The sequence below is a fragment of the Etheostoma spectabile genome, chromosome 20, assembly GCF_008692095.1.
Source record: "Etheostoma spectabile isolate EspeVRDwgs_2016 chromosome 20, UIUC_Espe_1.0, whole genome shotgun sequence".
Lineage (NCBI taxonomy): Eukaryota > Metazoa > Chordata > Actinopteri > Perciformes > Percidae > Etheostoma > Etheostoma spectabile.
In genome coordinates, this window is record NC_045752.1 from 4,580,230 (window position 1) to 4,601,384 (window position 21,155).

A 21,155-nucleotide genomic window follows, 5' to 3' on the forward strand; every position below is an offset into this window, starting at 1 on the left:
TTTTTTAAACTGGCAAAACCAGTTAATATGATGTTTCCACAGTCCATGCCAAGGTGTCACTGTTACATTCATTTGCATGCAACAAAACGTTCTACAAGTTCTATGGAAACGTGACATCGGAGAGGTTCTACTTCTGCTCTTTGTTAAATAACCAAATAATCAAATTGTAGCCGATTGTAGAGCTGTTGTTTTTATATTAGATGGACCATAATAAATACTACATATAATCATACGAATCATTGCATACCTTGTAGATGAATAGGTTTTGACTTCAAGCAACAGCTCATGTTGGTCAGTAATGCAACACCCCTCAACACTAAGTAGTGTGGATGATGACATGGCTCTCCTTACATCGTTGTGCCACTGAAACTTTATGAATGTTGGTGAGATTTCTCCTTGAATGTTTGTCTTCACTTCTACCCTAGATCACAGAAAAGATGAGCTTCTCTTCTCCTCTCTACTGCAGAGATGAGGGAACAGTTTGAAAGTTTCAATAGAAGACACTTTTCTGAATTAACCATTAAACTTTAGATAAGAGAAGGGTGGGGGGGGGGGGTTGTTCTGATTGGCATTGCACTGCCTCCTTTAGTAACTTTGTGGCCAATGCATTGTGTACATAAATATTGCTGTGCAGCACTTAGACTCTCTCTCTTTCTCTCTCTCTTTCACTCTCACTCTCACACACACACACACACACACACACACACACACACACTCTTAACACAAAACACCATATTTAATCAGCAAGTTTGTGTGTTTCAGAGCGCAGCGGCAGCGCCCAGCCCCGTGATGGGCAACATGCCCCCAAACGACTCCATGCCAGGTGGTCCCATGCCCCCAGGCTTCTTCCAGGTATGACTTACCCTCTCTGTCACTGTCCTGTTAACTCCTCAGTCACCTCCACTAACACACATCTCTGTCGCTCAACCATTTACCCACCTGACTCTCCAGAAACAAATCGTGTAAAGTTAAGGCAATATTCTTTAAAGTCCATCCAGCACTATGAGTTGGAATATTTGATATCAAAGAACAGTATATTTCTTTAACTCAGTCATGTTTAAAATAAAAATGCAGGGCATTTTAGGATTATTAAATTATCTAATTTACCCTTTTTAAAAAAAAAAAAAACTTCAAATTTCAAAACCTACTGTGTAGCTAGAAAAATTCAAAATCAGCTAATTTGATACATAGTTTTCAAGTTTATTGTTCACCTGCAAAAACGTTTTTTTTGTTTTTTTTACATTTAGTCAGACGTCTTTATCACAAAGTGTTTTATTTATCAATACCAGCCTCACAAATCCAGTATAAGGCCGGGTCTAGTAATTAAATCCTTGACACTAAAATCAATATTTGAGTTTGATCAGATGACACCACAATTCCAGCTCCAATTCCCACATTTTTCGAAACATTGTTTATTCCACTCTCAATATTTACACCCACCCGAGTCTCTGATGCACACACCGTTCATTCGCCTGTGGCTCGCTCTCGCTGGGCTGATGTTTGACCGACTCGTGATTCAGTCATCCCGTATTCATCCACTCTCCACTCCTTCCATCGCCGTCTCTTGTCTGTGACCTGTCTCAGCTCTGTGAAGGGAAAGGTTTTAGTGTGGGAGATGGTTGTCTGAATAGCATGAGACACACACCTATACATATATACTAATGCATACAGGCCTACATGCACACATTTACAAACAAACACACACGTCCTCCGTGAGGTAGCGGTGTGATGGACAGCACTGGCATTTGGCAGGAACCACGATAAGGTGGTGGAGAAGAGTCGGAGAGAAAAGGCAAGTGACACGATGGAGAGAGGGAATGGTAGAGGGAGATGAAGTAGGGAGAGGAGAAGAAGAAGACAGGGAAATGTGAAAGATCAGTGCCACCAGGATCGTAGCCCAGTGTTGTTTCTGTGGCTACCTACCACTCCATTGTTTGCTTGCTGAGAGCGAGGCAATGTGCTGAGAGGATGGTGGTGGTGGTGGTGGTGAGGGGGGGATTAGTGAGAGTACGACTGTGAATAAGCGTGAAGTGAAGGGAGGGGGAAAGAGGGTGAGGAGAGACGCATGTAAGTGCTATTTATAACGTGTGTGTGTGTGTGTGTGTGTGTGTGTGTGTGTGTGTGTGTGTGTGTGTGTGTGTGTGTGTGTGTGTGTGTGTGTGTGTGTGTGTGTGTGTGTGTGTGTGTGTGTGTGTGTGTGTGTGTGTGTGTGTGTGTGCGTGTGTGTGTGTACTTATTGTAACGGAAAGCTCATTTTGTTTGCTGGCAAATATGGTTCATGCACATTGTTGGGGCAGGGTATCATTTAAAGTCTTTTCGATACTCTTGAGAAATATGAACATGTTGTGCTTTTCATTTAACAAAGAGGCTGCATGCTCAAATGTGTAATGCTGTTGAAACACAAGCAGCTGTACAGGAAGTTGTTCTGAATAAAATCAACAAAAAGAAAGTCTAAAAGTGGCTAAAACAACTGTTTAAATTAAAATTGGTCTGTTCAAACTGAGAGAGAAAAAGATCTTTGCTGCAGTGTCTATTTGCATGATCAGTTGATGTCCCCATGACCACTTACCAGATAATATACCAAATAAAAAATAAAAGGCAATGAAGAGCGGAAATAAGACTGTTGCATAATGAGTTATTTATTAGGGGTCGTTAACCCCTTGTCTTTGGGTGAAAAGTCAACAATATCACAGCAGCGTGTCAAAGGAGCTCGGGGGTTGCTCTTGTTGATACATTGTCATACTGAAGCAGGCTCCCAATAAGTAGCAAAAACAACTTTAACTTGTTTCTGTCAGTATCATCTTTGTGGTTTGAAGTTGCCACTAGTGCCTGTTCTGCCGTTTCCTGTCCTGTTGCAGCAAGCCTTTGGCAACACTGTCCCCATGTGGTTGAGAGGACAACTGCATGTTGTCCTCTGACCTGAGGGCCCCTCAGGTCCCCCTCCTCTCTTTCATCGTAGCCCAACATGTTGAAGCAATTCAGTGAAACAGTTACGCTTGATACCGATTTTTCTGTTTGCTTGTTTGGACTCAAAGGCAAATTAAAACTGTTGTCTTGTTGGGCTTTGACTTGTAATTCTGTGTTGTTGTTTTTTGTTAAGGACTACATTATCTAAGCTTTATCCATCTTGTTGCTCCTCTTCTTTCTCCTCAACCTGAAGACTCCTCGCTGAATCCCCCCCCTCGTCCTCTTCTTTCTCATGATTTTCGGGTAATTCCTCCAGGTGTAAAGCCCACTTTTGGGCCCTCCCCTATCTGATATCGCTCTTCTTTCTTAAAGGGACCACCCGGCTCTCAGCAGTCCCCCCACGCACAGCCCCCCCCACACAACCCCAGCAACCCCATGATGGGACCCCATGGCCAGGTAAGATGCAAACTCTTTCTCTCAAACACCCCTCTCTCTCTTTCATTCCCTCTAAATCCTCCCCTCCTTGCCCACACACAAGTTCTTTTTCTTTCCATTCACTATTCACACAATTTGTTCTTCCTCTCCTAACCTCGAGCCCCGTTGGTTTTAGTTTTGTTCTGGCTAACTCCTCGTAGATATCGGCCCCTCTGGTCCCCCTCGGCTCCTTTTTTTTAATGAAAGCCAAGCATCCAAAGGCACCGGGGCCCGCTCCTCTCCAAGGCCCAGAACCGGCTGTCCCTGTGTGGGATGAATAATTCACTCCTTGCCCCACCCCCGGAGCAGCTTGTGGGGGGTTGCACACTTATCTGCTCTTCCACTCTTAACACTCATGCACAAACGCACACAGCATACTCCCCTCCGGTCTGCTTACTTGTTCTTGCACATGAATAAAACAGGGGACAGGCACTATGGAAACGTCACATAAACACATGGGTACACATTGGTACCCCCACTTTCCACACATATAAAGAGAATTTTTACTTGGCCTTTCAACTAGATAAGCGTGTATTCAAAATATTGAGTCATAATAAACTTTCATTCTCAGTCAGCGTGGGTTTCAACACTTGTCCAGAACAGTAGCTACCGATGCCACCGTGAAGGTAAATCTAGCCCTTGCCCATTAACCGCGGTAGCCCGGCTCTTCATTCTTGTGGTTTCTGGTTTCTTTCTTGTGTGCGAGAGTGTGGACATGCTTCCTCTAAGGCTTTTGGACGGTGTTGTTGGCCTGAGGTGTCTCTAACTATACCGGCAGACCACAGGCCTAATCATCTTACACCACAGGGAGAGCAGGCAGGCTTGGCAGGGAGCTGTGTGAGCGCTGTCTTTGCACACACACACACACACACACACACACACACACATACACACGCACGCGCGCACGCACGCATGCACGCGCTCACACACACACACACACACACACACGCACACGCGCACGCACGCACGCACACACACAAACCTATGCTTTGAGTGAGTGTATAAACAGGTATTGTTAAAAATACTAAAATACTGACTCGCTTATGTTGATTTTTTTTTAATGTTTTTAGACAGATGTGTTGATGATCGTTCAGTGTCATCCTCCATTCTCCAACCACACTGTCCATCTGTGTGTCCTCAGTACTACGCCTGTTTGAGTGCTGTTGGATGTATCAATAATGTAAATGTTTTCTCTGTGTCCCTCTTTTCCCACCCTCAACCCCTCTTTTTTTTTTCCCCCCTCTTTCCTCAATTTCTCACCGCAGCCTTTCATGTCACCACGGTATCCAGGTGGACCGCGTCCCCCACTCCGAATGCCAAATCAGGTAGCAGTTTTGTCATTTTTTAGTTGCCTTTTCTTTTCTTTTTTTTTCTTTTGAAAAGTCAGAATTTCACTGTTGCCAATGTGAATGCAAGTCCTTATTTTCCATGCCTGGTCCTTCCTCAGCCTCCGGGGGGAATCCCTGGATCTCAGCCTCTCCTGCCAAACAGTTTGGACCCGACAAGACCGCAAGGTAAGGGTGTTCTCAAAGTCAAAATTCTGAGAAGAGGTTCCATATTATGAAATGTGTTGATTTTGCATAGTAGATGTGGTCTATAATCAATTGTGACTCTACTATGGCTTTAACTTATGATTATTTTTATTATTATTGATTAATTCTGTGTAATTCTGCAACTATACAATTGCTCTTTTATTCCATAAGATGTCAGAAAATAACGGGTAACAGCAGGTCTTGAAAAGCATTCATGCAAGTTTCCTTCGAAACAGACAGTACTGACAATAATTTGGTTATAAATATATAAAATGTCATACTTTAGGTGACTTGTAATTAATTTGCATTCTCTGCAATATTAAAAATGTCTAAAAGTCTAAGATTTAACTTGGTCAGCCCTGCAGGAACTTTTAAATAGGGGTAAATTAGTTTTAAACCCAAGGATTTAGTTTGTAATAAAAAAAGATGAAGAAAAGCTGCAAATCCTAATATTGTACAAATATTTGGCATTTTTGTTTGACACATTGTATAATCAAATGATTAAAATGTTTGATTTATTTATTTAATTGCAGCATACACATTTTTGTTATCTTTTCCGATTTTTGTTTTTGAGAAATTCAGTGCTCCCCCCCGCCCTGTGTGGATTGAGTACTTGTGGGTGTGCCTGGCTCAGTGAGGGGTCCGTGGTGATTTTAGCTGCAGATTACAGCTTCAGGGGCCAGCGGGTTACAACTAATGGGATTAGGATAAAGTCATTGTCTGTGGCACGTCTTCATTCCTGATTTTAAGAGACAAGCCATATGTGGATTTACACCAGCAATAGTGTGTGATTATGTGCGCCACAGTCAGTGTGTGACTCTGTGGGTGTGTTCTCGCAGGACATCCTAACATGGGTGGACCTATGAGGATGAATCCTCCTCGAGGAATGGCCATGGGCCCACAGGTATGATGAGCCACACACACACACACTCATTCTTATCAAATTTATATTACTGTCTATATAGGTGTGGTAGCCACAAGCTGAAATTGTATCTTTTCTTAAATAGTATTGTCTTCCATATACTTATCTGTCAGAGCTGCTCTCAGTCCAGGAATGTACAGAACAGAAACTTCCACAACAAAGGCCAAATCCAAAACCGTTTAAGAATTAGAATGACCAACAAAAATTTAAATATTATTGAGAATCCATAATGACTTCTTGTTGAATGTTCTTACAGTGTGTATTAATGATTTGTCTTAAAGAATTATGGAGGTATGAGGCCTCCTCCCAACTCTATGGGCGGTCCCATGCCAGGAATGAACATGTAAGTTAAAACCTCTCATTTAGCTAGTAAAATGATGTCTCAAAGGTTATCTACAAGTTATGGAGATTTTCTCGTCACACTGTTTTTCCATCTTTTCCTGTCTGTCATTTTCTCTCTTCCCTTTATTCTTCTCTTCCTTCTTTCATTGTTTTGCCTCAGGGGTCCCGGAGGAAGAGGGCCTTGGCCAGGACCTAATGCCAACTCTGTGAGTCAGAAAGCCTTGACCTTTTAACCATGCCACATAAAGGTGTTGGGCAGAGAAAGAGGAAATAACTTGCAGTGCCGTACAATCCTGTACAACAGCCCAGCAAAATACAAACGTTACCTTTATGGCTTTCCCCTATGGTTCAGCAGCGTGTTGATTTTGCTCTGTAAAGTGGGATTTATGCTTCTGCGTTAAATCCACGCCGTGCACCTCTCGTTATAACTACACGTTGCGGCGACTCATGTCACTAGGCTGTGGCTTGGTAGCGTTGCATTCCCCCTACTCATTTCTTACTTCTCCTTCTTCATGAACAACATGAAATCAAGGAGAGGGATAACTTTTCCTGCTACAGATTTCCCACCTTTGTCATAAAGCACAGGGGAGACACTTTGTCTCTCTCACTATGACTCTAGAGTCGGTACTAACTCTTAAGCTAATCGCCATCACTCTTATCACTTGCTCTACCACACACTCCCCACACACACACACATGCCGGCCCTGCTAAGAGATCAACGCACACACCAACGCACAAGTTTAAACTTCAGGCCACTTACGCACGTAAACAATATGCTGAGATATGAGAACGTGTCTCAGGACAAATAAAAAAAAAATAAAAACATAGAGAAAAGACGGAATGGAGGAAAACAACAACACATCAGCAAAAGCAACGTCTGCAGTTCACAAACAACACACAGAAACCGACATACACAAACACACACACTAGCAGATCCCTGGAGGACATTTAAAGGGATAGTTAAGTGACAACAGTACAAACTGTGGCCTCAAAAACCTAGTAAAGAGTTGAAACATGTCCTTGCTGCAGTGTGAACATTTATAAGCTTTACAAAAATAATGTGTATTGCAGGTCTGTTGTATTGGATTGTAAAGTGATCGTCCTATTTTGTCCACCCTGTATAGATTCACGTTATCGTCTGAGCCTTAGATCTGATTAAGTGTTTCCTCTCTCCCCATGCAGATAGCCTACTCCTCCTCATCTCCAGGAAACTATGTGGTGAGTTCAAATCAGTCCAAAACCAGCGCAGCCCTCCTAGAGACAGTTAGAATTGAATTATACTGATGCTTCAGGTTCTTATGAGTGTAATTTTAACCCCCATCACTGATTGTTCCCCAGGGTCCTCCAGGAGGAGGAGGTCCACCTGGAACTCCCATCATGCCCAGCCCAGGTGGTGCGTCACCTAACTATGTCCCCAGCACTAACACTTGTGTCAGACATAGATGTCCCTCGCATTTTTTCCTCACTAAACAAGCATGAATATGTCCCCTTGCCAGCCAAGCACCATCAGTGTTTCTGTTTTACTTTTCAGTGTTCATTTGTTTGAAAACACATTTGTTAATAATGATTAACATCATCTATCATGTAACTGAAGTTTTTATTGTTTGTTTTTTCCCCCCTCAGATTCGACCAACTCCAGTGAAAACATCTATACGATGATGAATCCTATCGGACCGGGAGGCAACAGACCCAATGTGAGTCTCACACATGATTTAAGTTAACAAAAAGCTCTGTAATGTTGTTTTAAAGGTTTAACTTTCCAGGCTGGTAAGAATTGTGGATGTTGCAATAATTAAAATTACACAACCCTGCCGACAAAAATGAATGCAGCTCAAATGGGGTTAATAACCACATCAGTGGGCACCAGTACTATCCCACATTAGAGAAACATAACGCAGCCACACTGAGCTCAATAAGAATCAACTGGAAATGAACCAGGAGGAATACGTTTAATCAGCTCTACTTCACCCTGAGCTGAAAAGACCACGTAGGTCAAACATGAAAAATAAAGCTTGCAGTGATTTATAAGGCTTGCTCTACATCTTTTCACCAGTTCCCTATGGGACCTGGGCCTGACGGGCCAATGGGACCTATGGGAGCCATGGAGCCACACCACATGAACGGATCACTAGGTGGGCTTAAACACAGGGTTGCTTTACAAATCCCTGACAGCTGAGATGTGTACAACTAAAACAGTGCTTTAGTTTGGGACAAGTTTACCTCGAAAAATAATCAAACTGTTTGTTTCACTTCCTCAGGGTCTGGGGATATGGACGGGTTGCCAAAGGTGAGTAAAATTCAGATTTTTTTATAACCTTCTCCTGTTTCCTTCAATCTTTACTTTCTATACTTTAAAGGATACTTTTTATAAGAAGCAGTCTAAATGCAGTTTTTCATTTTTTTGCCCTCTCTTCCTCCAGAGCTCCCCTAATAACATGGGGGGCATGAACAACCCTCCTGGAACGCCGAGAGATGACGGCGAAATGGGCGGGAACTTCTTGAACCCATTCCAAAGCGAAAGTGTGAGTAGAGCGAGTGAATGGCATCTCACGACCCTTAACAGTTATCCTTGACTTCATGACAAACCAGTGCAAGAATGCAAGCAGAGGGTTTGCCTGATTTTCTTTTTTAAATTTTGATCTCAGACTATTGATAATGTTCTGGGAAAGTTTGTGTCTCGTCCCTATTTTTTAATTATTTTTCTTTTTTAGCTATTTTGATTAGTCTAACACTCATGTTATTTGAGCAGAGAGCTAGCATGCATTGTTTCTTTTTAACTGGCACCTCCTCTTAGAGGCCCTGCTTTCTTTGTCAGTAGTTAAAGGGATGCTTATAATAAGCGCAGTAGTTTAAAGGAGGTGTTTTGAAGTAGACGTCTTCACTGGTCCGAAATGTTGTACACGATTTGTCTCCAACATGTGGACAACCTACCCAAACCCAACACAGTAAAAAATAAAAAAAAAAGGTGAAAGAGCGAGAGAAACGATCAGAACCCATCCAATTAGAAGGCCTGATTCAGAATGCGGATTGTACAGGCCCAAATAGAGAGAGATCAGTAATTACTGAGCATCCACAGTCGTGACATTTTTCCTTCAGCAACAAGTTTTATTGATATACCACACGCACCACATGACCAGAGCTGATCGCAAGTCCACTCAGATCCAATTGGGTATTACACGTACTTCCACGCACAAAAGGAGACCCATGGCAACACAGCAGCAACTTGCCGAACCAAAATAGACTAAATTTAATTTTGATCAGATTCAACTTGATATCTGGGTCACGTCTGTTAAAAGAAACCAAGCAGACCTGTAAAGACCTCTACTTTTGAGTGCTGCCCTCTTGCTTAAAGTCTTTATACTCCAATACTTGGGACACAGCACTATAGATTTTAAAGGCAAAACATGCTGCTAAACTGTTTCTGAAGCTCCCAACTGCATGTTCATTATAGAAAATAATAATAAAATAGGGCTATAAAGAATATCCGATGTTCTGCTTGCATTGTAGCCGCATACTAATCACTTAGAACTTCATTGTATGCCCTCTGTATCAGTGATCAGTTGATGGTGACAAATCTCTGTAATCTGTTTCATTTATTTGTATCTAAAGATCACTTTTTTTACAGCTTTAAGAACAAAGTAGTTGCTAAAGTTTTGAAGGGGCAGACTGTGTCCCCTGCATTGTGTAAGATTGTGACGGTCTCTTAGCCTCAGCCTGGAGAGCCCCGGGGTGCACAAGCTGGAATTATAGTTGAGCTCTAATACCCTGATTCAACCAATCAGCAGTAGGACTGGGAATCCTTAGAAATATTTCAGAAATAAGAGCTGTTCAGAGCCATCATTAGTGCATGATGATACGTTTTCTAAATCTTACTTTGAGGAACATTGTTTGTTTTGGAATTTAACTCAATTCTCACTAAGAGCCGTGACACACCAACCTGATAATCGGCCGTCAGTGATTGGAGTCTGTTCGGTGTGTTCCGTGCCATTGTCCAACCGGAGTGGTCCGGAGGGCCATCAGCCTTCATTTTGGCCGACCTGACATGCTCAGTCGGAAGGCGGGCACTGCCGGCAGTCGGACTCAAATGACCAATCCGATTGGTAGAGTGGAAACCCGGAAATGAGGCGCGGGATGAGCCTGACTAGAGTCTCTCAAAATCTGACGAAAATCTTTTAAACAGACTTTTGTCGATCTGAAATGAAGATTTTGCAGCTGCACGGCCAATTTTGCTTAAAATGTTTTCAGAAACACGTTTCGGTGAGTAAAATATGAGATTGACTCTGAACAAGCCGCCATGGCAGTCTGGCTTTGAATTTCCTGAGAAACCAGACCCATGTGACTCGTTCGTCCAATCAGCTGCCACTTTTAATTTTTGGGCGACAATACAGATTAGCGCAGCCTGCGGTTATAGAGATGTATTAGCCTACGTCTCATCGGACTGATCAGTCCAACTGACTTTTCAGCCGACGGTCAGCCGTCAGGTCGGTGTGTCAGGGGCTTTAAGGTTAAACCTCTGTCCATAATCTTCATACAATTAAAACTAAAATTAGAAAAATTAGGATTTAAAAGTAAATCTCTGGATAATTTATAGGTAAACAAGGCTATGGGTTTCTGATTTTTGTTTAATTACAATATCCAGCTCTAATCTAAGCCGTAACGGAGCCCAGCAGGATCCTTAGTCTGTGCTTCCTCCAGCTTGGCAGGGCTGGGTCTGAGCGCCCTCTGGTGTTTACATGTTGTCAGTGACATATCCACTCATCTTTGCCCTCCTCCCCCTTCCCTCTCTCTCTTTTCAGTATTCACCCAACATGACGATGAGTGTGTGATTTTATTTTTTTTCCTCTTTTTGTATTTTTCTTAATTTCCCCTCCTTTTTTGTACCCCTACACCTGATTTTTTTTTTTTTTTCTTTTTTTTTCTTTCTTCATTCAATCCTTACTCACATCGGATTGGACACATCTCCTCCTCACACACATCCTTTGCTCCCCCCCACCCCATTGGATCCGCTATCCCCCCCCCCCCCCCCTGCAATTTACCTTCTCACTTGGGAACTCTATGGCCACGCAGCCTTCTGGGACAGCCCTTGAGCATGCTGGAACTCTAATTAAGACGGGCCCTCCCGGAGCATGCAAGATGGCCGCCGGTCTGAATAGGAAGCAGTCACAGAGCAACAGGAAGAGCCTCCTCTCTGACTCCGGCCCCCGCCTCCCTGGCTTTCTGTCAGGTTCTAGACAATGAGCGAGGGAAGGAGGACAAACAGAGAGAAAGTGGAAGAGAGGAGACTGGATAACACACCCTCCCATGAGGACAGGTTTTTAAACCGCTGCCTGGAAGCTTCTCAACCGCAACTTTGGACATTTTGTTTAGTTGCCTTTCCTCCCCGATTCAGTTGAGGGTCAGATGAAACTATCCCCTTTCCCCCCCCACATTGGGACTTTCTGTGTGTACATTTTTTACAGAGGTGGTGTGATGATCAGTAAACTCTCCCCCCACCCCCTATTTCTTTGTGTATGTATTGTATCATTGCTATTTTTATTATTGTAATATTGTTATTAATGATATTGATCATTTTAAGATTAGGTTCTAATTTCTGTTGTTTCTAAGGGCACATTATTATGATGAAGACAGCACATGTGCACACAAATTAGACATTATGTGCTGTGTAGCATGTGGCTAAATGTTAGCACACTGCCCCTGCAGGTAAGACGTTATCCATCTAGGTACTGATTGGCCCTCTTTTTTGTTTTTTTGTTTTTTGTTTTGAATTTCAGCAGCCATCTAAATTTTTAACTGCTTGTTCAATAATCCAAACCAGAAGAAGAAGCAGCTCCTGTTTTAGTAGCTTCCATGCAGTGAAATGCACAGCTCTATTTATTTATGTACTTTAAATTTGTCTTATGAATCATTGTTACGTTTTATTTTTTTTAAGTGTTATCCCTGGTTTTTTGTTAATTGCAGAACTAGTAGCAACTGTGTAAATATGCAGATCCGGTCATCAGCGTCTCCTCATCTCCGCGTGACATCCTTAGACCCCCTCCTCTTTCTGAGCCCTGAAGGTGCCGACGCCCCCCCCCCCCCCCCCCCCCCCCCCCCCCCCCCCCCCCCCCCCCCCCCACTCAGGCTGCTTCCACTATCGCTGCCCTCTTAGGTTACTGTTCACTCCAACATGTGCGTAGGCTACGGTATCGTCTCTGCTAAACTGTGGTGAACACCTGGCTTGTTTTTTGTTTGCTGAGGAGTCCTCCACACACTGATGTATGTCTGTGCTTCATGGAATTTCTGCTTTCCCACACCAGTCAGTTTAGCTTGCAGACATGTTGTCACACACGCAGCGCTCCCTCTGAAAGGACTTCTGGCTCTCTGCTCATCGGATCAATGGCGTTTTTTTTTTTATGTCTGAGCAAAGCAGAAAGAGGAAAGGCGTTGCTCCGTTTGACCGTAACGGGTGGCCTCCCTCCCTTTGCTCATCTTGAAGAAAAGTCCGTCCTTTTCCTTTTTCTCACCTTTTCAGCGGGCCAGCATCGACACACACAGCCACACACACCACCCCTCTCTGATTGTTTTTTTTTTTTTTTTTTTTGTACAACTCTCTCCATCTTTTGATTTCAATTTTTTTGTAAATACTGTAAAATGCATTTTGATATCATTGACATGTTTTGATATTTTCAAATCACAACAACAGTTGATCAGAAATGTGCTGATTCGGGGCAACTGTGTGTGTTTGTTCAGAGATGGTGTTTCTTTGATGATGAGAAACAAAAACTGGAGCTGCTATAGACTATTATGCTATTTCACCTCATCACAGACAGACGCTGTGGCGCTTTACTGTGCGTCAGAGCCGAAGCGTCAAGTGGTCTAAGAGGACAAGGGAGGACAATTTTGTAGTGAGTGTGTTTGAACGCCTTTTAGCTAACTCACTGTCACACGCATTTCCTTAACAAATCCTTAAAATAACATGATTCTTGTCCAGAAGCCTCCTATGTTCTTGGAAAATTTGAAGCGAGGTGGCCAAAAAGCCACAAAACGGGCATATTTTTCACTGTGTTTCACAAGGAAGTTGCAAGAACAGAGCAAAAGAGGCCAGTTTTTCATAATAAAAGTCGTCCCTTCCGTGTCTGCCTCCGATACCCTGCATTAAACTACCCTCTTGATACAACTGAAGCCGAAAGAAGGCCACACGGACACTGGCTCTCAATCTGACACACCAGGGACCAGAGTACAGACTTTACTATGAAGGATTTTTTTTTTTTTTTTTTTTTTTAATTTTATCTATTTAAAAATGGGGTGAGGAGAAATGTTTTGGAAAAGTAAAGAGAGAAAAAAAAAAAAAATAACGGACAGATTTGTTCCTATTGCTAAGAAGAGGTAGAGAGAGTGCGGGAACAGGCGTTTCCTCCCCTGTACTTTGAAAAACTGTTGTATAAAATGCAGTCAAACTTCTCTCTATCTTTCTGTCCTGTAAGTAAAGCTGTCACAACGTTGATCATTTCTGTATTTCTATTGTGCTGATGTATAATACTGTAACATTCAGGGGTAGGGAGGGTTAAGAGAGGAATTTTTGAGGGGAGTAAAGATTTTTTCTGTTCAGTTCCTCGTTTTTTTTCCCCCTCTTGATGACAAAGCAGTATTGAATATGAGGCAGTCTCTCCTTGGGGAGTTGCTTTGTATCTCATGTTAGGGTAGTTTCAGATCCTAAATGTCTCGTGTAGTAAAATGAGAGGTTCCTTCTTCGTATGTTTCTTTATATTGTAAAGTTTCTTTAGACAAAAAAATGTTGCTTATTGGAAAAAAGGTGGGAAAAATGCATTGATAATAAATGTAATTTCTTTTGGTTTTGTTTTATTTTCATCAAGTTGTCAGTCGTTTTTGCCTGTGTCCCCCTTGTTGTAGATACATATTAAAAACAAATAAAATGACTTCACTCCTTTTGCCATGAACATGCACTTCTTTCACTGGACTAATACAGTTATGGTTTGCCTCTACACAATGTGTAATTTCCCAGTTTTCTGTGGCCTAACTGTTGTTTTGTGATGAGCATAAAAAATTCCTCATTACATTCCACAAACTTCAGAGTCCACGTCCAAAATGCTATCGATTGATTTTAGATTCCTGTCTTTACTCGGCATCGTGAGAGAACCGCTTGAACTAGTGCTAAAATCCTAGGAGTTGAGTCGATATCCCTTGTGGTCAAGGAGAAAAGTCGGGGGAGGTTAAAACGCATACTATCAAATAAGACAAAGAACATTTGAGTACCCGAAAACATCTTTGCCTGAAACATTTTTTTTTTTTTTTTTTAAATGTAGAGTTTTTTGTATTTTATTTCACCAATTCAGCTACAAATTCACAGACATTTTTTGATCTCATTTTATATTTTTTGGTTTCATTTTGCATTTTTGTTACAAAACTGCAACCGTAATCTAGGGATCTTGAAATGGTTTGTTCAGACGTGAGGGCTCTGTGCGTAGAGTTTGTCCACTCCAGCTCCACATTCAGGCCGCTGTGTGAACTTATCACTCATGTCAGAGAAGCACACTATGGAGGGATGTAGGCCTAAATGGTTTCTCCTCTTCCTCCCATCTGTTTAATCTGTACCAAGCGCCTCTCGCTGCAGCGGGATGCAGGAGGAGCAACCAGTGAAGTTAGAGAGGGGGCGGGCGGCAGCCAAGGGAGTAACGCCGCTCTTACAGAAGCTCTGCAGAAAGAGGAGGGTGGAGAGGAGCTGGGCGGGTGGGGCAGAAACACCATGCTCTTGCTTGTGGAAGTGGAAGCCCGGGATGGAACCTGGAGCAGTGGTGAAAGAAGTATTCAGATCCTTTGCTCAAGTAAAAGTGCTAATACTAAAAAACAAATACTCTGTTCAAGTCAAAGTCCTGCATTGAAAAGGCTACGTAAGTAAAGTAGGCTAAGTATCATCAGGAAAATGTAAAGTATTACAAGTAAAAGTAGTCAATGCAGTAAAAATCCTCGCATTTTAGAAACAGGAATTGATTGAAACAGTGCAGTCATGAACTAAGTGTTTAAACATATATATTTTTTTAAATACATGTGCTTTTTGTTGCAAAAATCTGTAAAGTAACTATCTGTCAGGTTAATGTAGTGGAGTAAAAAGTACATTTCTCTCTGAGATGTAGTCATAGATGTAATTTATATAGGGAACAAAACTGGGTTTTTGTTCCTTTTTATGTATTTTGTTGCATTTTCAATGTTTTTGCAACTTTTTGAAGTTGTTCCCCCCCCAATTATTTGAGGTTTTTGTCGCTTTTGTTAACACGCAATCCCAACCCAACAATGTTGAACCCAAAGTTACGCTCTTGGATGTAGTGGAGTAGAGGTAGAACGTAGCATGAAAAGAAAAGTACAGGTACCTCAAATTTGTACTTAAGTACAGTACTTGCGTAAATGTACTCCGTTCCATTCCACCACTGACCTGGAGGTGGGAGTCTGATTGGTGGACTAATGGCGGGAGGTGAAGCAGAGGAGGAACCACCGTGACGGAGGGGAGCGTGTTCCTGCGGAGTTGGGAGTAAGGAGACGAACAGGCAGGAAGCTTATGGTCACAGCTTTTCAGGGTACTGTTGTCTAATGTTGAACCTCCAGGCGTCCTCTTAGGGACCGGTCTGCTGGCAGCTGTCTGAGACGCGCTCATCTCTGTGAGAGAGAGGACCGACTGAGAAAGCCTTGGAAGAAAATCCTCACGGCAGCTGTTGTAATTCTCTCCTCCACATCTGTTATCCCTCCTTTGAACCACACTCTCCTTCCTCTCTTCCATCCTGGACTGATGAAAATGTGGCTCCTCATCTCCCCTCCGTCCTCTCTCCCTCCTTGAATCCTCTCTGTCCCCCTCCTCCCGCAGGCTCCTCTCCCTCATGCCCTCCTCGTAAGCCCGGTTCAGACAGGCCAGGTTGTGCATGGCCAGCCATGGTTCCGATAACATTCTCTGTCTGGGCAGTGGAGTGCTACTCTGGCTCAGCGGACTAAGCTCACAGGAGGGATGTCTGCTGCTGCTGCTGCTGCTGCTGCTGCCTCTTTTGCCTGATAGAAGGGAATAAGACACAGGCAATGAGTGAAAATATGGAAGTGGTTGAGAAGAACTGTGTCCCCTTTTGCATTTTGTATATCTCTCCATACTCTTCCAATTTCCCCCCTGTTCTTTGGGAGAATGTTTCCTTATCTATTTTTCTGCTCCTAATTTTGGGCTATATGAAAATAATTGGCTTTATTCTGATTCTTCTTCCAAGCCGTTTTTGATTACTGTAGCCTACCTAGACAGTATAGCGTGTACAGTATGTGTTCACACTGGGACTACTACACTGCTTTCTAAAAAGTAATCCTAAAACAGGCATTATTTCTAAAAAAAACCAAAAAACTAAAAAGGCACAGATTTATGAGTGTGTTGTTGATGTACACAATTCTCCCACAATGCAATGCACAAAGGAAATGGAGGAGCCATGGATGATGAAAAACAGCTAGGCCTACAGGAAGTTCTCTTTTTAGATTAATTTGGCTAAAGTCTTTATCTTGCACACATTATGTATAATTTTCTGTTAGTGTAACACAGTAAAGTATGTTCATTTCTTGCTAAAAAACTGCAAAAAAAAACATTACCATGAAGATTATTATAGAGATTACAGTATGCTGTAGGCTATACAATCACTAGTTTGTTGTATGTAATTAAGACACTGCTGCCACACTAGTTGCTTAGGCACAGGGTTACTTTAAGTGCTGACAATGTTAACATGCTTGTCGCTGCCCGATCCATACTGGAAATGTTATTCCACCTACTTTCTTGGCAAGACCCGCCTTGCGTAGCATTCAAGCGCCAGGATTAGCCAGGCGTCCATGCTTGCGCGATGTTCCGGAACCCGATTTTTTTCAGGTCCAAGACCCTGACCAGTGGGCTATCCCAATCATGGGAATCATGATAATGCTTACTGAAATCACAATATGTTTTACGCATAAACGAAGATGGTGGAGGCTAGGCACTGACATTGAATAGGTAGGTCAGGATAGCCCATTGGTCAGAGGATAGGCCCGGAACAAATCGTGTTTCCAGTACGGATTGGGTAGTGACTAGGCTGACATTCCGCAGGCATAATGTTAACAAAGTTCGTCTTACACAAAGCCACAAATGGTCCCCTCGGCACCAAAACAGTCGTGCTGGAGAAGAGTCAGCAGATCACCAAAGTCATGCGGATTTATCCTCCAGGGAACATGAATGTCTGCACAGACTTACTGTATATGGCCATTTATTTAATGGTTGTTGAGATATTTCAGTTTGAAATGAAGTGGTGGACTGACCAACACTATCATCCTTCGCCTGACTAAAAACCCTTTCATATGCATTTGTTGAGCACAGCTTATTGAGTTAATCATCTTATATAACCAGATGTTTTCCTCGCCTGTCACTTCATCCTCACATCTGTCCTCTATCACCCTGGTCAAACTTTATTTTAAGCCACTCTTCTTAGTTTCTACGGTATGAATTCATTGTTGGTTCCTCTATAGCAGAATAAATGTTGCATTTTTCATAGTAATGCACCACCAGAGTTAGCTTCACCTCACCCGGACAACAGATTTTCATGTCTCCTAAGGAATGAGCACTCAGCTAATGATTTCAACCACAAGAAAGTGGTTCTGATCTGTCTAGACTTGCCTTTGTTAACCATTGCTCTATATCTACGAGGGGCACAGTGTTGTTGGTACTGAAAGTGGTACTGGAAGACGTGTTTGCATCCCTGCACTTTAAGGACTTTTAAGGACTTTCTCATCGATGTTGCCATCTATGTTGTGATATTGCTGTGGTTTTGCATGGTTTAGTCTTATTTACTCCAAATCAAACATACTGCTGATGGTTTTAGATGTTCTAGGTTTTAAGTATTTGTTCTTTTCTCACCTTCTTGGTAGCTAGGGTTTGAATTCATTTAAGTACAGGGTGGCATTTAACTAGGTTTAGCTTTATTAAAAAAGGAGTGGGTAATCAATCAACCACAGAGAACATCATGTCTGCTTCTTTTTTTGTGTAAAACTATATTTGTGTGGTAATGGGTACTCTTAGTGGCATTTACCATGCAACGGGAATGTGACTTGCACACAAATGAATGTGGACATTGTGATTAATTACCAGTTTCAAACCCCTACAGGGTTATGTGAAGTGTACTGGAACTGAACTAAACCATGCAAAACAGTAGCATGTTCCTTAAAGGTCCCATGACATGGTGCTCTTTGGATGCTTTTATATAGACCTAAGTGGTCCCCTAATACCATATCTGAAGTCCCTTCCCCAAAATTCAGCCTTGGTGCAGAATTACAGCCCCTAGAGCCAGTCCCACAATGAGCTATCTTTAGTATGTGACATTTCTGTGTCTGTAGCTTTTGAGGAGGAGAGACGGGGGGGCAAGGTGGAGGTTGGGTTTGTAGTCTTGACCAACTGCCACTTTGCTCGCTTGAAAGCCATGATGTCTCTCTCTCGTGGGTGGGCCAAATTCTCTTGGCAGGCAAAGCAGAGAAAGGGGACGTAACCTTGCCCCTTATGACCTCATAAGGATCAAGATTCCAGATCGGCCCATCTGAGCTTTCATTTTCTCAAAGCCAGAGCAGGATACCCAGGGCTTGGTTTACACCTATCACCATTTCTAGGGGACGATAGGCACTGGGTGACCATAGGCAGGTTGTGGGAACTCATATTAATGTTAACAAACCTCATAAAGTGAATTTGTCATGCCATAGGACCTTTAACTTTGCAGATAGAACAATCAGCATGACTCACTAGTTCCTCTGAAGTTGAAGATGTTTTCTCCCTCGGATGAGTTGGGTGAACCCGTCTTGAGGACGATGTCAGACGGGGACATGCAGGACACCGGCGAGGTGTCAGGAGATGGAGGAACATTCAGGTAACGCCTAGTCACCGGGCCTCCATTCCCACCCATCTCTGTGGCAATGATGATGATGTCCCGACCCCTGGCATGGCAGGCATCTATCAACACCTGAAGAGCACAGTGCAGCTGAGGTATTGATTGGATTTGGGGTTTGATGGTGCCCAATACTGAAGTTTTTTGGAGTGTTATTAAGTACCTCCACATTTGAACTGTGTATAAGATAATTTAAAAAGATTCAGTGTTTCCCACTTAACTGTAGGGAGGACAGTGTAAGCTACACTACAACTTTCCACTGAAAAAGTAGAAAAAATTGAGGTACTTCTACCTTAGTTGAGTATTTCCATTTTATGCTGCTTTATACTTTAGATACATCTTTGCACGTCATGATAAATAGGATACCTTTAATGTTGGCTGGTGCTGTGCATTGATGGCGTACACCAGTGCTGAGGCTCCGGAGTAGTCCTCCATGCTGGGGTCGGCTCCTGCAGCCAGCAGGGTGGACGCCACCTGAGCTCCTGCCCGCTCCATACAGGCGTACATCAGAGCGCTGCGTCCAGCCCGGTCCTGTGCGTTTGGATATGCCTGATTGGTAGAGAGGAGAACAGTCACATAGCTGACAACAACTCAAGAGGTTTGTATACCATGAAGCCTTGAGAATGACCCAGTGTAGTGGCCAGGTTGGCTTAGTGGTAGAGCGGGTGCACATCTACTTCAAGGTTTATACCTCGATGCAGAGGTCCAGGGTTTTGACTCCAACCTCTGACGATTTCCTGTTTCTGCCCCCTGTCTTTCACTTAACTATCCTGTCAAAAATTAAAGGTGGAAAAGCCCCCCAAAAAAAACGAATGACCCAGTGTGAATTAGGTGTCTGTCAATTTTGCTTGTTAGGAAATCAAAAGCTAAACCTTATTAAAATTACTTATGAGGGCGCCCGGATAGCTCCGTAAATGCTTATTAGAGATTAGGCTGAAAATGCCCAAACAATAATCTTTAAAAAAAAAGACTTCCATCTCACATCCTAATGAGATCTGATTTGGCATTGTTACTTGTGTGTTCTGGCTCTCCAATGACACTTAAATGCACAAGGTTCCATGTAATTAATATTTATTTTGCCTCAAAGTACACTGTGTTGTGTTCTACAGCTCCAACAACTTCAGGAATATTTTGCAGAGCTGGAAACATCAGGAACCTCTTTACTATGCATTGAAAGTCCTGTATACCTCTTTTACTGCAGATACACATTTATTATGCATTAGAAATACATTTAAATCAATATACTGTTATACTTCTGGGAAAACCTGCATGCTGCAGATTGCATTTAAGCACGTGCATTCTGAGTTGAGATGGGAAATATTACTCACTGCAGACTGACCTTGTTTTGGAGCAGGTAGGTGAGGAGTTTCACCGTCTCAGGCCCAGCAGGCTCCCCTCTCAGGGCCTTGCAGGCAGCCAAGAGAGGGGTCTCTCCTCTTGGGTTGCGCCCGTTGACCTGAGCCCCACCCTCCACCAGCAGGCGGACCAGACGAAGCTTACAGGAGGCTGCTGCACTGATTAGGGGGCTGGAGTCTGACAGGGGGTCCACCATGGCCTGGTGGGTTAAAGGAAAGTCAGATATGTATTTTCACAAACAAGGATTCACTATGTTACAATATTCAAATTTCAACAACAAATCACATTAAATGCCTACCCTGGACATCTTTTACCTGTTATCTTTACTGGAAATCTTGTCTGAATGGCAATGCTAATGAAATTCTCCTGATAATGTTATTTGATCAGTGTTTGGAAATTTAAACAAAGTAAAATACACTATGCAAAAGCATGTGTTCAAATACATGAAGGTTAAGGTGTCCTTCTCTTATCTGTTTTCTTGTTCAAACATTCATTTCAAATGTTTATTACAACAAAAAACAGGAATAGCTGGACACTGTTAATTGTGAACCTCAATTCAAGAAATTGAAAAGCTCCTTATGTAATTGCAAATGCTTACAATGTGGACATGTACACGACATACAGTATCCACAAGGTAATACTATACATGCATACACATCCACAGTATAATAGTGAACATTTGACTCACCTTAACGCTCCCTCTTCAGTGCTTAT

At 42.7% G+C, this 21,155-nt stretch overlaps 1 protein-coding gene across 3 annotated transcripts in view; it reads left to right on the top strand.

The window, feature by feature from the left end:
* The window catches only part of zgc:110158 (single-stranded DNA-binding protein 3), a 35,300-nt gene extending 23,058 nt beyond the window's left edge, over positions 1-12,242 (top strand). Inside the window, exons 5-18 of one of the 3 annotated variants that reach the window (XM_032499957.1) lie at positions 763-852; positions 3,280-3,363; positions 4,647-4,706; positions 4,829-4,895; positions 5,753-5,817; positions 6,117-6,178; positions 6,338-6,383; positions 7,360-7,395; positions 7,516-7,570; positions 7,801-7,871; positions 8,231-8,309; positions 8,436-8,464; positions 8,598-8,699; positions 10,974-12,242. In XM_032499957.1, the coding sequence (XP_032355848.1) occupies positions 763-852; positions 3,280-3,363; positions 4,647-4,706; positions 4,829-4,895; positions 5,753-5,817; positions 6,117-6,178; positions 6,338-6,383; positions 7,360-7,395; positions 7,516-7,570; positions 7,801-7,871; positions 8,231-8,309; positions 8,436-8,464; positions 8,598-8,699; positions 10,974-11,003 (876 nt within the window). In that variant the 3' untranslated portion in view covers positions 11,004-12,242. The remainder of the gene's footprint in view (positions 1-762; positions 853-3,279; positions 3,364-4,646; positions 4,707-4,828; positions 4,896-5,752; positions 5,818-6,116; positions 6,179-6,337; positions 6,384-7,359; positions 7,396-7,515; positions 7,571-7,800; positions 7,872-8,230; positions 8,310-8,435; positions 8,465-8,597; positions 8,700-10,973) is intronic. The other 2 variants (XM_032499955.1, XM_032499956.1) reach the window with 2 other exon arrangements.
* Positions 12,243-21,155: the final 8,913 nt, after the last annotated feature.